Source organism: Sarcophilus harrisii, chromosome 3 (assembly GCF_902635505.1).
Source record: "Sarcophilus harrisii chromosome 3, mSarHar1.11, whole genome shotgun sequence".
In the NCBI taxonomy this organism is placed as follows: Eukaryota; Metazoa; Chordata; class Mammalia; order Dasyuromorphia; family Dasyuridae; genus Sarcophilus; species Sarcophilus harrisii.
In genome coordinates, this window is record NC_045428.1 from 262,309,524 (window position 1) to 262,325,573 (window position 16,050).

The window sequence follows — 16,050 nt, forward strand, 5'->3', positions numbered from 1 at the left end:
TTTTTTTTTTTTTCATTTTTTGTCAATCATTTAGTCAGAAACACTTTTGGATATCACTTTACTATGTCAAAAATCAAGAAAATAAATTGAAGCATGCAAAGTTTTATCAAAAGTTTGTTTCATGGGTTTTTATCACCAAAGAATTTATCAGCTACTGATGAACTCTTCTGAACTAACTAGTTAGTTGATCCTCCCCTAATAAAACTTTGGGAGCCCAGGGTTATCTTGACACAGTGATCAGGCAACAGAATTGCTCTTTTGTACACTGATAAAGCTAACATAAAGAGATTAATAAAAATTAAAAAAAAAACAAAAAACTTTTTAAAGCTTGTTATTTAAAGAGAGAACCCAAAAATCTGCAGCGTTAATCTGAATTATTTAGGCTCTTCTTTGACATTTTCTCAGATAATTTGAGTTTTGCAAATATTATTTTTGGAAATTATTGGATTCATAATAAATGTTTGTGTGTAGGGTTTATAGTCATCAGACTTCATGAAATATTTCATTTTCATGCTTTTCAATTCTTCAACACATTGCTTTCAATTTAATGGAACAGAATTACCCCTGTACTAGTACATGTGTAGAAATATTAAAAAAATGATGCCATGAATTATGTATAATACATATTTGCATGCACGAATTTATGTATATCCATACAATATTTGAAACGTTAACATAAATATTTATAATAAAATGTTAAAGAATTTCCTGCAGTATAGTAGAAATAATCCCCAATGTAGATTTTTTCATGCCTGGTTTTGAATTCGGCCTCTATTGCTTTCTAGCTATTGATTAGGGACAAGTCACTTCAACTTTCTAAACCTTACTTTCCTCATTTCTAAAATGGACTAGATGACCACTAAGCCCTTTTAGCTGTAAATCTATGAACCTCGATTCAGATTTTCTAAAACTTTATTTTAGGACTATCAAAAACCAAAACCACACTCACCAATTTCCTCTGAAGACTCTATAATACCAAGATTGTCTCTTAGCCAGCGAACGACAGCACCAGCTATAGCAACAGATCCCTAAGGGGGAAAACAATCTTAAATGGAATTTATTCTTAAAGTACATGAAGGGATATTTATCACTTATCAAAAAAGTTTTTTTTTGCCTCAGCAGAGTATAGATTAGTGAAATAAGATTCACATCACTTTATTGCATGTGTTTGTACATGTACATATATGCATGCATATATCTATAACTCAGCTAGGTGGCACACCAAATAGACAGAATACCAAACCTGAAATCAGGGAAGATTCATCTTCCTGAGTTCAAATCTTGCCTCAGATACTAATTACTATTGTGACCCTGGCTAAGTTCCTTAACCCTATTTGCCTCAGTTTCTTAAATCTATAAAATGAGTTAAAGAAGGAAGTAGCACACCACAACACTATGTCTGTCAAGAGAACCTCAAATGGGATCACAAAGACTAATGTGACTGAAAAATGCCTAAACTAAATACACATCCATCTTCTTATAGATTATATATGTTAATATGTATTAGCAAAGGGGAGTTAATAAGATAGATTTTTATCATACACAAAGAATTACAACATAAGCCATTGTTACTTTGTCTAAATACAAGGTTATTTTTTTTTCTGTGTTTTAGAAAACTGAAGATTTTAAACTCTGATGGACTTGGCTCTTTTCAACAATGAGATGATTCAGAACAATCACAATAGACTTGTGATGGAGAGCCATCTGCATCAAAAAAGAGAATTATGGGGACTGAATATGGATCACAACATAGTATTTTCATCTTTCTTCTTGTTGTTTGCTTGTTTTTTCTCATTTTTCCCCCCTTTGATCTGATTTTTCTTGGGCAAATGATAAACGTGGAAATATGGTTAGAAGAAATGCATATCTTTAACCTATATTCAATTGCTTGTTGACTAGTGGAGGGGAGGGAGGGAAAAATCTGTGAACACAAGGTTTTGCAAGGGTGAATATTGAAAACTATCTTTGCATGTATTTTGAAAAATAAAAAGCTATAATTTTTTTAAAATGAAGATGTTTAACGTAACCTGTACATATATATATATATAGTGTGTGTGTGCGTGTGTGTGTGTGTGTATGTCTTTAATGTAAACAGCAGTAGTTGAATGTTCAAAACAGCTGCAAATTCATTATTATGATAACATTTACAGGTCAACTTTCAAATACATATACGGACACTTTCCTGATTTGGCTTCAGTAATATTGTTCCTGTTTGATGTTCCTGTCTGTGTTACTATTCCTTTTCAGTATTCTTTGTTGGATCATTATCCATCTCCTATCCTTTACTATGAAGGTCCCCTTGGGCTCTTCCCCCTCTTCTCTTGCTACTTCATCAACTTCCATGAGTTCAAATCTTAACACTAGAGAGGAAGATGATTGTCTTTTTATATAGGTAAAAACAAATGCCCATACATATACATAAATGTGTGATCTGAAATGTGTGATCTGCACTCCAAATACAACATTAAAAGACTCTCAATTGACTTCCATTTTATTTAAACAATCACCAGATTCATTTATTAAAATAGTTCTGACAATGAGATAGGAAAAATCATTGAATCTTTAAACTATAAACCTTAGGGTAAACTCTACCACCAAATTTTCTTTTCAGATCATCAGATTTTAAATCCTAGATTGAATGGCATGATAGTGAAAAAAGTACCAAATTTGCAATCAAAAGAGAGATTAAAAACCTAGCCCTGTTGAATACTATTTGTTTGTATGAACTTGGGTAGTTGATTTCAGTCAATCAATAAACATTTATTAAGCACCTACTATATGGAAGACACTGTGCTATGTTCTAAAGATACAAAAAGAGTCAAAGGTGTCCTCAAAGAATTCACAAACTAATGAGGAAAACAAGTAAATATTTAGATGAACAAACAAACTAAATACAGAGGGTAAAGGGGGAAATAATTAACAAAGGAAGAAAAGCATTCTAAGTAAGAGGAGTTAGGAAAAGCTTCCTGTAAAAGGTAAGAATTTAGTTGGGACTTAAAGAGTTGGGGTGGAGGAGAGAGAACATTCTGGGGATGAGGGACAGAGAGAATGCCCAGAATGGAGAGATGGATAGTCTTGTTTATGGAATATCAAAGAAGCCATTGAATGAAGTGTAAGAAGCCTGGAAAGGTGGAAGCAGAGTGATTTGAAGACTGAAAGGGAAAAAAAAAAGATGTTTGCTATTTTACTCCCCCAAAACAAGTTTCCAATAAAGCTGATAGGTAACTAGCTGATTTCACTGTAATAGAAAAGATTTTTATTGAGAACTTGAATAAGATTACTTATTAGCCTTATTAGTCTTTTCCTTCTAAATGTAAGACATTATTTCCAACACAAATTTCAATTCCAGCTTTCACCGGAAAAAAAAGGGGGTAAAAGAAAGAACTGAACAAAATAAGAAGATAAATTAGTGGAGAAGTAGAAATTAGGCTTTGGAGAAATTGAGAAAAACTTGAGGCAGAACAATATATATGGGGAAAAAAAACAGAATCAAACATGATCACAAGTAATAAGGATCTGGAGAGACTCAAGATTGTCATTTTGTTTGGCAAATAAGAAAAGATAAGCAAACAAGTGATAAGTTTAACACAGGTAAAGTAAGATGTTAAGAAAAACAAAGTGATGAAACAAAGGGGTTAATATGAAAAAGAAAGGTAGAATAGCAGTTAAATTACCAGTAGGTGTTAAAATACTAAATAAACATCTTAAAGAGTGCTGAGGTGGTTAGATGTACACGCTGACAAGTCTTTAAAAAAAAATGAGAACCTAAATTAGTGTGGAGAGAAGGAGGAATTCTGCACTAACTTCACTGAGTTTGTGGATGTCTATCTAACAACACCAAGTCACTTTATGAGACACAGCTAAGTTCACAGTAGACAAAATCCAACACAAGAGAAGCTACTGGACACTTAATAGGCTATACACTAATGCCTAATTCAAGCAGTAAGAAATAGAGGTCATACATATATCATTGTGACAGTGATGAAATTCTATTTTATACCTTATTCAAAAGAAACAGTATAAGTAAAAGGTAAAAAGTATGAAATGGGAGCAGCAATCAAAGGAGGGCAACATTGTGAAGAGCATTTGGGTGAAGATCAATGAAGGCAAGTAAAAATAGCCATTTTGTCATTGAAATACACTACAGACTGCCTAACCAAATAAAGGAAACAAATAAGGAATTTCATGCTGTTGGTGAAATTATAGACTTTCTGGACATACTGGATATCTAGACATTTGCTGGGGCTCTTTCTCTTCAAAAAAAAAAAACAAAAACAAAAACAAAAACAAAACCCTCATTTTTTGATTTGCCTTAATGATAATTTTATCCTTCAAAATAAAGAATAATCAATAAAGGGAAATCCCATACTAGATCCAGTTCTCAATAACAGGGCAACAGTGATGGAAACTTGTAGGGAAAAGTGACCAATTACTCCTAAATTTTGTAAAAGAAAAGGAGAACAAAGTCAGACATAATCTGAGATATAGCCTAAATTTTAGGAAAGTAGATACATATGAAAGTATTATGCTATATAAAATGTGGCAAAAGAAAGCATATGAAATACAAATTAAAACTCTTACACATCTAGGAAAAGATTATAAATTATAGAATAAAAAATATTAATTTCTAAAATTTTAGATTGATATTAGTTGAAACAGCATAAGGAATCAATTATTTATCAGGTCCAGCTGCATAAACCATTTAATAAAGCAACTGAATCTAAGAATAATTCATAAAGGAACCATCTGAATTTTTAAAAATCAATTTTTAAAGAAATTTTTTAACATATATGTAGCCGTATGTATAAGCATTTATCATACCCAAGTACTTAGATCTGCTCCCTAGTTTTTTTTCTATTATGAATTAAATATACCTGGAAAAAAAACTTTTGTTTGTTGGCTCTTTGAAGTTTCTCAATTTCTTCTTCTGTATTTCAAATTACTAAGTGCCATAGGAAGTTGATTACAATAATGAGATAAGTGATGATGATTGCCCTGTCTCATACATCTAAAAAATATCAGGGATTTTTCTTGATGCATACAATATTATGTCAAGAGCCACCTTTTTTGTTACCTTTCAAAAATCCTTAAAGCAGATATTAACCTTCCAAAGTTGTTTACTAAGATTTTGAGGTAAGATTTTAGAATCCACTGTATATTTTGATGTTTTAATAAATTATCACATCATAAAAGTTTATAAAAATGAACTTACTTCCAATGCATAGCATACTGGCTTGTCTCTGCCCAGTTTATAAGCCACTGTGGTAAGAAGGCCATGATCAGAAAAAACACACTAGACAAAAGAAAAATATTTTAAAGTTAAAGAATGAACACACATATGCATACATATACCATGTATAGCTATATTTTTATTTTTTTTATTTTTTAGTGAAATTTTCCAAGTTTCATTGAAGTATCAATAAAGTTTTTACAAACAAAAAAAATCTAACATAAATGCTTGCTGTTCCCAAAAGTTAAATTTTGTGACTTTTCCCCATGTTTGACTAGTCTCAGCACTTTAAAATTTACTTACACAAAAAATAGGTATAAACTTTGTAACAAATTATGCTTAATAGTTTTTTGCTTTCACAAATAAAAGGGGGAAAAAAAAAATCACAAACCTAACCTTTTGGCCTGTATTACAAAGAAGGAAACAGCCTGTTCCATACCTATAGTTGGTGAGAAGGAAAACTAGAATAAGTAATTTTACTTAAACAAATTCCAACAAGTTAATCAAACCAACATTTAATATACTAGCATAATAAAAATGTATTAAAACTTTTGCTAACTTCTAAAATTAACTTTAATTTTTAACTTTAAAGTTCTAAAATTAATTTTGTAACTCCATCTCAAGCCTCCTTTCACAAGGACAAGTGGCTTTCACCTTGGGCAACAAATAAACTGAAAAGGAGGCAAATGAATATCAGGGTAAGTTAATGATCTAAAATCAATGATGAAAATATTACTGGCTGCATCCTGTTCCCAGGGTCTCAACGACAAAGATTAATTCCAATTACTCTATGATAACACTACTACCACTTTGCTGCTGGTACTCTCCTTTTTCTGTTAATTCACTTAAGCAAGGTTGAAAAGGGGGTTCCTAAAAAGTTTCTCATTGTTTCTGGTAGTTGAAGCCTTAATAAAAGCTGCGGTCAGAATATATAGAAGACAACCTATTATCAGATTGCTTGCTGTCCTAGGGAGAAGCGAGGCAAAGAAAAGAGAAAAATTTGAAACAAAATGAATGTTGAAAACACTTTTTGCATGATGAGATTGGAAAAAACTACTACTGAGTGGGGAAAAAAATGGCTTTTAGAAAAAGCAATGTCAAATTATACATAATAGATTTGTGGTTTCACGTACATGTCTTTTCCCCTCCATTCTACTATGTTATGGAAATACTTGTTTTATTTTTAATTTCAGAATAAATAGAAGATTTTATAGGAAATTTATTCTGACAAAACATTGAATCGAGTTCCAATGGATGCTTAATTTTTCAACATCATTTTGAGCTTTTATACTATCAGCCCAAAAACCAATTTTCTGAAATCAACATTCTGAATAAGAATAAAGGATATCAGGGACAACTATTCTCTTCTTATCCAAATCTTATATATTCTATTCAAAATTCCTCCCCCCCCAAAAAAAAACCCAAAAAACACCTTGACAAATTTAGTTCCAGTATTATTTTTCCTCTAACAGCCAGCTAGGTGGCACAGCGGTTAAAGCCATAGAACAGAGTCAAGAAGACATGAGCTCCAACTCTGCCTCAGACACTAGCTATGTGACTCTGGACCAGTCACTTAACTTCTGTCTGCCCAAGTTTCCTCCTCTGTAAAATGAAAATTATAATAGCTTGGATTTGGGGTAGGATAAAATTAGATATTTGTAAAGTGTTTTTGCCAATCTTAAAATACTTTCAAAGACAGATACATAGAAAGATAGTAGCTCTCTATAAATCCTATTATTAAAATTATTAATGTTGTTGGTTGTTCAGTCATTTTTCTGTCATATTCAAATTTTTGTGAACCTATCTGGGATTTCCCTGGCTAAGATACTGGAGTATAGTTTGCCATTTCCTTTTCCAGTTCATTTTACAAATAAGGGAACTGATGCAAACATGGTTAAATGACTTGCCTAGGGGTCCCAAAGATACTAAAAATCTGGATTTAAATTTGGGAAAATGAGTCTTCCTCAATTCTGGAACCTCTATACACTATGTCATTTAGCTACCCTATAATTATTAATACAGAGATTTAATATATATCATGCATGTGATTTATACCATACATCTAAAAATCATTACTTCAACTGTTAAATTACCAAAAACTATATTTGAATTTCATCTGTTGAATCAAGTACTTTGTAAACCAATGCAGTCACAACTAATGTGATTAAAATAGCACTTATTTTCTTCCTATAAGCTCATTTTAAATTATTTTAACAAATTTTAAATACTAAGCAAAGAAAATGTGATATTTAATCACATTTAATTAGTAGTTATACTTTTATAAGCTAGTACCAATTCTAGCTATAAGAAAACCAAAGCAAATTTATTTAATATCTTACTCAAGCTTTAGATTAAGTATACATCTAAAAATCAGTTTATCATATGCTAATGTGAATAAGGGTAAATCATAAACATACATTTCTACAGCAGCATTAAAAGAGGAAAAAAAAAAGTCATCTCCTACAAAAAGATTTCATAAACATTATGAAATAATCTCTATGGGTTTTAAGATTGAGAAGCAAATCTAATAAATTATTGTTTTAACCTTGTTCTTTACTTGTTACTTTCAAAGATAAAAAATTTGGAAGTTCACTAGTAAGATTCATAATTCATTAAGATTTATCATTTTGTTATGATCAACTGTGATGGACTTGACTCTTTTTCAACAATGAAGTAATTCAGGCCAATTACAATAAACTTGTGATGGAGAGCTATCTGCATCCAGAAAGAGCACTATGGGGAAAATACTAAAAACTAAAATAAAATAGTATTTTAATTTTTTGTTGTTTGTTTTCTTTTTTTTTCCTTATTTTTCTTTCCCTTTTTTATCTGATTTTTTTTTTGGGGGGGTGTAGCATGATATAAGTGGAAATATGTTTGGAAGAATTATACATGTTTAACCTGTACTTGATTATTTACCATCTGGGCAAGTGTGGAGTAGGTGAAAAGGAAGAAGAAAACTTGGGAACATAAGGTTTTTCAGGAGTGAGTGTTGAAGCTATTTTTACATGTATTTTGAAAATAAAAGGCTATTATTACATTTTTTTTAAAGATTTATCATAAAATTGTTTTAAACTGTGATTCTCACTAATTTTGAAATCTTGTGCTTTTAATATTTTACTTATATTTATTAATATACTAAAACTAAAATTTGTACAAATTCTAGACAAGTTGTTTGCAGTGGTGGCAGTTCCCTATATTAATGAAATCACAGTTCTGCACTCTCATTTTACGATACTTTCAGTCTATGTTTTTATTTATAAGATTAAATATCTTAAGGTACATATCAAGAAGAAAAATATAAAAGATTCTATGTTAAAGATATTCTTATGTTAAGTTAGACTACTTTCATTATTTATATACTTCAAAGCTTAAAGTACTAAACAATAACTTCAAGCTATAATTGACTTTTAAAAAAAAAACTAATTGAGTGTTAATTTCTATTCCTATAACTCACGTATTTTTGGCTTGTCCATCTTGGAAACACATTTGTCCAACTAAAGCAGCAGACTGGTCTCCCAAGCACTAGAAGCACAAATGCATAAATAAGAGTAACAAAACACTACCAATGGGAACAATGTAAACAATTCACAGATGATAACTTACACACAAAAAATAAAGGAATGCATTCCATCTTTTGAGTATTTTATTATTCAATACTACTATTAGTTGATAAAGGATATGATAAAGGAGGGTAAGACAAGAAAAATTTGACTAATTTTTTTTTGAATGAATTTTGCTTTCATTACTTTTCTCTAGATAGGAAGACTTTAACTGCAGAAAAGGCTTATCAAAGGAAAGGTAAAAACATTGAGCACGAAACTCACCCCTGATAATGGCACACCTTCCAAGGCCCCAGCTTTCTAATGAAATACAAAAATACAATTATGATATAAATTTAAATGATTTACCTTAATATGTTACAAAAGGATCAATGTAAAGTCACATGCTCTTTGTGCACAAGCAGACAAGACAAAGTAAAGTGCTCTGACTACACAGGTTGTACACTTTTATGTCCTAAAAGAACAACTAGGATAATAGTAATACTATGATATGGCAGAATAGAGGTAACACCAAAATGAGACTCAAAAGTCTCACTTTATCTGAATGCTAGTCCTAGTTTCATGAAAATTATCTGAGTGATTTTGGGCAAGTCACTTTTACTACTCTAGGCCTCAGTTTTCTCACTTTAAAATGAGAAGTTGTGGGACTAAGTAACGGATGAAGTTTCATATAGATCCAAAATTCTAGGATTCTATGTTTTTATTATATGATTTAATACAATTATCAACCAAAAAAAATTCTTTTAAAACATTTATAAACATCATACAGCTTTAGTAAATATTCAACCATTTCCTAAATCAGTTATTTACTGATATTAAAACATGTTATCTATTTTAGAGGATTTATATCCAATTCATTGTTCCTATGACCCAAATAACTTTTAAGATAGCAATTAAAAAATCTTTCTAAAACTTGACTGAAACATCATATATTATATGACTTAATTATTCCTCAAGTTAATAAGTAATTATATTAAACATGATAGTTTTTTTTCTTACAAATATAACAAAAAAACAAAAAAAAAACCCAATATTTTAAAAATGAGATGTATGGTGAATGAGCGGCATTTTACAAAATTTCAGTTTCATTTATTTTTTTCAACATGCCCAACCACAAATTTGATAAAATCTTTCTTAATAAGAAGAGAAGAAATGCTTCTTGCATCACTCTTGCTGTTTAGCTAATGAGTTGTTATTTAAAACTAGAAGTAATGTCTTTATACTTTAATTATGGAGATGTGATAATATGCCTAAATAAAAGGCAAAAAAATAAAAAAAAGAATAAAGAGGGGGAAAAAAAATTAAGCTTACTATTACTAAGTAACATCAGAAAAAATCTTGCTTCCTAAAAACTAGTATATTCTCTAAGGATAATTCTCTTGTGGACATAAGAATCTAACTTTAGTGAAGCATGCAAAGAAAGTGACAGTGTATTTCCAACTAGGACATCTTAGATGTTGGATACAAAATATTTTTTAGGTAAAATTAAGAAAAAGATTCAAAACATCTAGATATAATTTACATCCAATGTAAAAAAGAAAAAAAAATTATACTATTATTCTGGTGACTAAAGTATTCATAATGTATGCTATAATTTTAAAAGCAAACTATAATCGTTTGCTTCAGAATGACTTTTAATCTTTTAAATTTAGGGAGAGCCACAAAAACCACCCCTCGATACTCCAGATTAGGTTAAAAATCCCTTAGTAAACTCAATGCAATTTTGGTTAAGCAAAATTCTAAATATGCCAAATTATTTCATAAACATTTATGTTCCTAAAATAAGTGGAAATACACTGTTATCTTTACCATTTGGATGGATGGAGAACATAATTGTTGGATGACCTACTCACCAGGCTATGAGAGATTTTCTACAGCCAGCAAGAAGGAAGAAAAGGCATAGAAACACATTTCAAATGCAGTAGAAAAATTAGCTAATCTAAATGTTGTTCAACCTTTCTCTCAAACTGTTGTTCATGTGTACAGTTTTGGATATTTGACTTTTTGATCAGTTGAGTGACAGCTCCTTATAATTTCTTAAACATGTAAATTAACAATTAGCATTTTTAAAATATCTGTATAATCTTCCTGTTTCCCATAGAGATTTATACATAGAAGCGATAATGTTTTAAAATCTACTTAACCTTAGACTTCAATTTTGTTATTATCAAAGTAAAACTATCAGTAATTTCCAATAGCATGAAATGTTTTAATAATTTCTTTCAATCATAATTATATTCCATCTCTACTTTAAGTTGGATTTTAGGGTTTTGAAACTTAAAAGGTTTTTTTATTTATTTTTTTTAAATTAAAAATGCATTGCAAGTACATTTCATTGCTGATAGGTTGGGTCAATCTGACTGAGCCAGGGTTCTTCAATTATAACACTATGGTCCCTGTGCTCTGCTCAGGCTGTTTTCCATAATAGTAACATAGTCCTTTCACCTCTACCTCTCTTAAGAGTTCCTGGTAGTCTTTAAAATTAACTTAAATGGCTCCTCCTATTTGAGATCTTTCCAGTTCTCTTCAGTTTCTAGAGCTGCCTTTCCATAATAATTTGAAATTTATTTTATGTTTACACATAGCTGCACATCATGTACACAGTCACCCATTCTCCCTAGATGGTAAGCTCATTGAGGTCAGAGACTATTTCATTTTATCTTTGCATATCAGTGCCATGCAGATGCCTGTTGATTTGATTTCACAATAATTTTATTTAATAATGTAAATGAATTACATCATTTTTAAAAATACAGAATTTAAGAATTATATTCTCTAACCACAACTTCTTGTTCTTGTCCTTCCACCTCTTCTCATTCTACCTCTCTATTCTTCTCATTGTATTAAATACAAACACACACACACACACACACACACACACACACACACACACACATATATATATATATATACATCCAAATCATTTGAATCATTTGTATTCTCTAAGCTAATCTTAGCTCTTCTAAATTTAATCATACTCCATAGCCAGCCTTAATCTCAAATGTTTGCAACTCTGATGCGTTCTGGACATTCTATAATTTCTGTCCACCTGGCCTTGACTTGTGTTTCCAGATTCATAAATCCTCATTTCTCGGCAACTCAGCCGTTCAATTTCTCCATTTCCTCTTTGACACTATTATGTATCAATAGAGAAAGTCAGTAAATTAAACCAATTTCACATTCATTTATGGTATACAATCCTTCTGACTTCCAGAAAATCCTTTTACTCTATATTCTTATTAACCTCCTATTGTGTTCTCCATAGCAACCATTCTAAATTTGTTTTTCTTCCCATTTCCTGACATACCTTTAATTCCCCCCACACTTAGATGAAGTTGACTCCCACCTCAATGAGAAAACTACCATGACATCAATTCCCCACCCTTCTATAATCTTAAGAACTTCCGTGTATCATCACCTGTTATCTCCCATCTGAACAAAATATACACCTATTCTTTAGGATAATGCTTCTTTCCTGTGCCCCATATCCAACTCCCTTTTCTTCCAAGACCTTTCTGCAGCAGTGAGTGATCCTTTTTCTCTACTAGAAATCCTCTTAAAAAAAAAAATCACCTCCCAACTTAAGGACAGTCTCCCAAATTCTTTTAAAAAAATTCCTCCTGTATTCTGTTTTTATCCAATGATACAAAAAAAAAAATTATTGTCAATCAAAAATAGAAAAGATAGTATGTGAAACTCTGAGCTTATTTAAGTACATTTACATTTTTCAAAAAGTATTTGTCAAATTTAATATGACAACAAGACTGCTTTGCTTGACTTTGTGTCCTAAATTATGACAAGTGATGCTTAATGATTTTTCCTTGGTTCTTCTTGCCTTTCATCTACACTTTCTTCCTTGACTATCCTATTCACTCCTACTGCCTGTACAATCATCTTTATACAAAGATGTGAAATGTACATTTTCAGTTCTGACCTCTCTTTTGAGCTCCAGATCTGTAGCTCTAATTGCTTCCAGGGCACCTCCACATGTGATACTACCATAAAAACATATGTGAAACAGAATTTTGATTTGTTTATTGGTGGTGTTAAAAGTTTTCTCCTCTTTGCTGTTTTTATGTCTGGCAGCCCCATTTACCTGATTTCTCTTAGGGTTAGTTTTGATTCTCCCTCTAACCCTATTATCATATCTAGTTATAACATCCAGTTGCAACATCTCTTGCTTCTACCCTTCCAGTTATAAAGTCAATTGATTACTGACACCTTTGCAATCTCTTGTTTCTAACTTACTATCACAAACCCTCATTCCCCACACCCACTCTCATTCCCTTTAAGGTCCTCCTATCTCTCCTCTCTCTGTTCTCAAGTATTTCCTGAATATTCATGCCAAAATAATATTCCCAGTGAAAAGATATTTGATTTCTCTGCTCAAAAATTCTCAATCAATCAAGTAAAGTTCAAAATCCTTTGCCTTGGCTAGCATTCAAGGTCGTCCATAAGACTCTTTTCTTTCACTTGAACTATCCCTCAAAATGCTCTCTTACCTGTTTTTCACTGTTCTCTTTCTAGAATAAACTCTCCCTCTTGTTCACCTGTTAGATATTCCTACCTATCACATTCAAAGTGCTCCTTCCTTTTTTAAGTCTTCATTAATAGTCCTATGTTCCTCCTATAATTTAAACCTCAAAGCACTATTTTTACAACTCTCTTTTGTACTAAACTATATTTTTGTTCCTATCCCTCTATTAAAATGTAAGCTCCGTGAGAGTAATGACTGTCTAAATCTCCCTTAAGGCTTACCACAATACTTTGCACATAGTAGGCATTTAATAAATAAGATTGGTTAAATTATGATACTACAAATCAGAAAAGAAAACTCTTTGATTAGTTTTTGGTGAATGTTTGTCCAGATCTACTAAGTTCATAATACATAACTTGGAGTTGTTTACTTAAAATGAGACTGACTAGAGAAAATCACATTTTTACAGTGTGGTGACTCCCTCTTGTCATTTAGGGGAAATGACCACAATGACTTAAGTTATTTGAATTAGAGAAATAAAATCTTAAACCTAACTATCAAAGGTTCTCATAGCATCTTTCACAATTTTAGTAATGCTATGAAAAGGGTTAGGATCTATATTTATCATGGCCATTTAAAATGTATGAATTCCTTATCAAAATGATTTGGTAGTATAACTCAGGCTTTTGCTAAATTCATCAGTTTGCCATTGCTACTCATACACTACCCAAAAGGAATAACTAAAAATTTAACAAATCCCTTAAATTGGTTAAACTTGATTTAACTAAATTTGGCTTTCAAATCCAGAATAATGATGTTTAAAAATTATTATTTACCATTAGACCATAGATCTCAGAAGAACTCCGGATATTTGGAAGTATTGTCATAGGAATCTCAAAAAACCTAAAAACAATGAAATATTTAGGGGTGTATGTCATTGTTAAATTTAATACTAGGCAATACTTTACCTAAAAACTAGGAAATATGGAATGTATTTGAACACAGTTGTACAGTAAGGAATGAACCAAGCATGGTTTTAAGGTCCCAAGATTAGTAAAAAGACAGTATCTCATAGCACAGTCCTGGTCATGTCATTTACTAGGAGGGAAAGGGAATAAGCATGTATATAGGGCCTACTATGTGCCAGGCACTGTGCTAAGCACTTTACAAATATCATCTCATTTGATCCTCACAACACCCTGTGAGGAAGATGCCATTACAATCCCCATTTTATAGTTGGGGAAACTGAGGCCAATGGAGGTTAAGTAACTTGCCCAGGGTCACACAGCTAGTAAGTATCTGAGGACAGATTTACATTCAAGTCTTCTCAGTTCTAGGTCAAGCGCTCTATCTACTGCGCCACCTGATTCACTTGTTTTGTGGCTTTGGGAAGTTTATTTAACCTTTCTGCCTCAGTTTCCTTACCTACAAAATGAGATAAAAACATATACACTCTTCTATATCACAGCAATGCCATGAGCACTTTGTGAATTATAAAGTGCTATATAGAAGTGAACTATTATCATCACACATTATTTAGTATTTATTACTTCATCTTCAAATAAATATTTAAAAGGAACACACATAATGAAGTACCATATTAAAAGAATCTTCCCTATAAATATGCTCATATAACAAACATATCCCACTAATCATTGACAACCTATTAAAATATTTGAGCAATATGATAACATAATTAAAATCATAGGAACCAAATAAATTATAAATAGTGCAAATAACTACATTCTTGCCAAGTAATTTTTAAAAGTATACTTTAAATTAATACAATCCCAAACAAAACTCACTCGCACAGTTCTATATCCCATTCTAAAGAATGAATGTTGAAAAGCATTGTCCTACTGGCATTTGTTACATCTGTACAATGGACACCTCCATTAGGCCCTCCTGTCAAACTCTGAAAATAGAAAGATAAAAAATATATATCATTATTTATGGTTCTAATGAGATTTCTCTTAAGTATTTAACCAAAATCATTGCTACCTAAGATTTCAATTAACCAAGAAAATACTGTTGTGAAGGTTAAAGAGTTAAAGGTTAAAGTTTAAAAAAGGTTACTGAAAAATGCTAATATTTACTAGTTCATTTTTTGACTTAATAAAAATAGAGAATCTAACTGAATTTCTTTGATCATTTAGGATATTTCATTAACCTGGGATCACTATTTTAAATGTTATTTGAATATATCAAAAACTGATTGGAATCTGACTCTAAGACATAATCTAGAAATTAGTTTTGAAATCAATTCCAGACACCAACTTTTCCCATTATTTGTATCTCTCTTAAACAAAACTTACTTAAATAAAATTATTTTTATTGGATTTTAATTAACTGAAATGTAATTATATATGAAAAAAAGAAGAGAGACCCACAATGCAACTTCAAGTAATTTTAAACTGCTTAGTCAATCTCAAGTATCTAGTTTGTTGGTTTTTAAGATTACATTAAAAAAATTTTTACTTTGTTGTTTTTTAATTGAAGTTTTATTAAATATGAAAAAAAAAAAGACCAAAATTTCATCTCAAACATTTGATAGTCAGGAAAGAAAACCATCCCTTTACTTCCTTTTGAAAAGAATAAAATTTTAAGCATTCCAATCACAAGAGATAGGTGTGTTACAGAATTCTTCATCCATAAGAAGCAGTGAAGAATGGAAATAACATTAAACTAAATCAGAAGAAACCCTGGTTTAAAACTACATCTAGCACTCGTAACTTCATGACACTAGTTAAGTCACAAAGTCACAATTTCTTATAATTACC

At 30.9% G+C, this 16,050-nt stretch overlaps 1 protein-coding gene across 5 annotated transcripts in view; it reads right to left on the reverse strand.

The window, feature by feature from the left end:
- The window catches only part of GK (glycerol kinase), a 73,252-nt gene that overhangs the window by 10,394 nt on the left and 46,808 nt on the right, over positions 1-16,050 (reverse strand). For 3 of the 5 annotated variants that reach the window (XM_031959454.1, XM_031959453.1, XM_031959457.1), the window contains exons 7-14: positions 15,076-15,185; positions 14,107-14,173; positions 10,647-10,664; positions 9,058-9,093; positions 8,688-8,755; positions 5,627-5,669; positions 5,213-5,293; positions 950-1,028 (exon numbers count right to left, since the gene is read on the reverse strand). In XM_031959454.1, the coding sequence (XP_031815314.1) occupies positions 950-1,028; positions 5,213-5,293; positions 5,627-5,669; positions 8,688-8,755; positions 9,058-9,093; positions 10,647-10,664; positions 14,107-14,173; positions 15,076-15,185 (502 nt within the window). The remainder of the gene's footprint in view (positions 1-949; positions 1,029-5,212; positions 5,294-5,626; positions 5,670-8,687; positions 8,756-9,057; positions 9,094-10,646; positions 10,665-14,106; positions 14,174-15,075; positions 15,186-16,050) is intronic. The other 2 variants (XM_031959456.1, XM_031959455.1) reach the window with 1 other exon arrangement.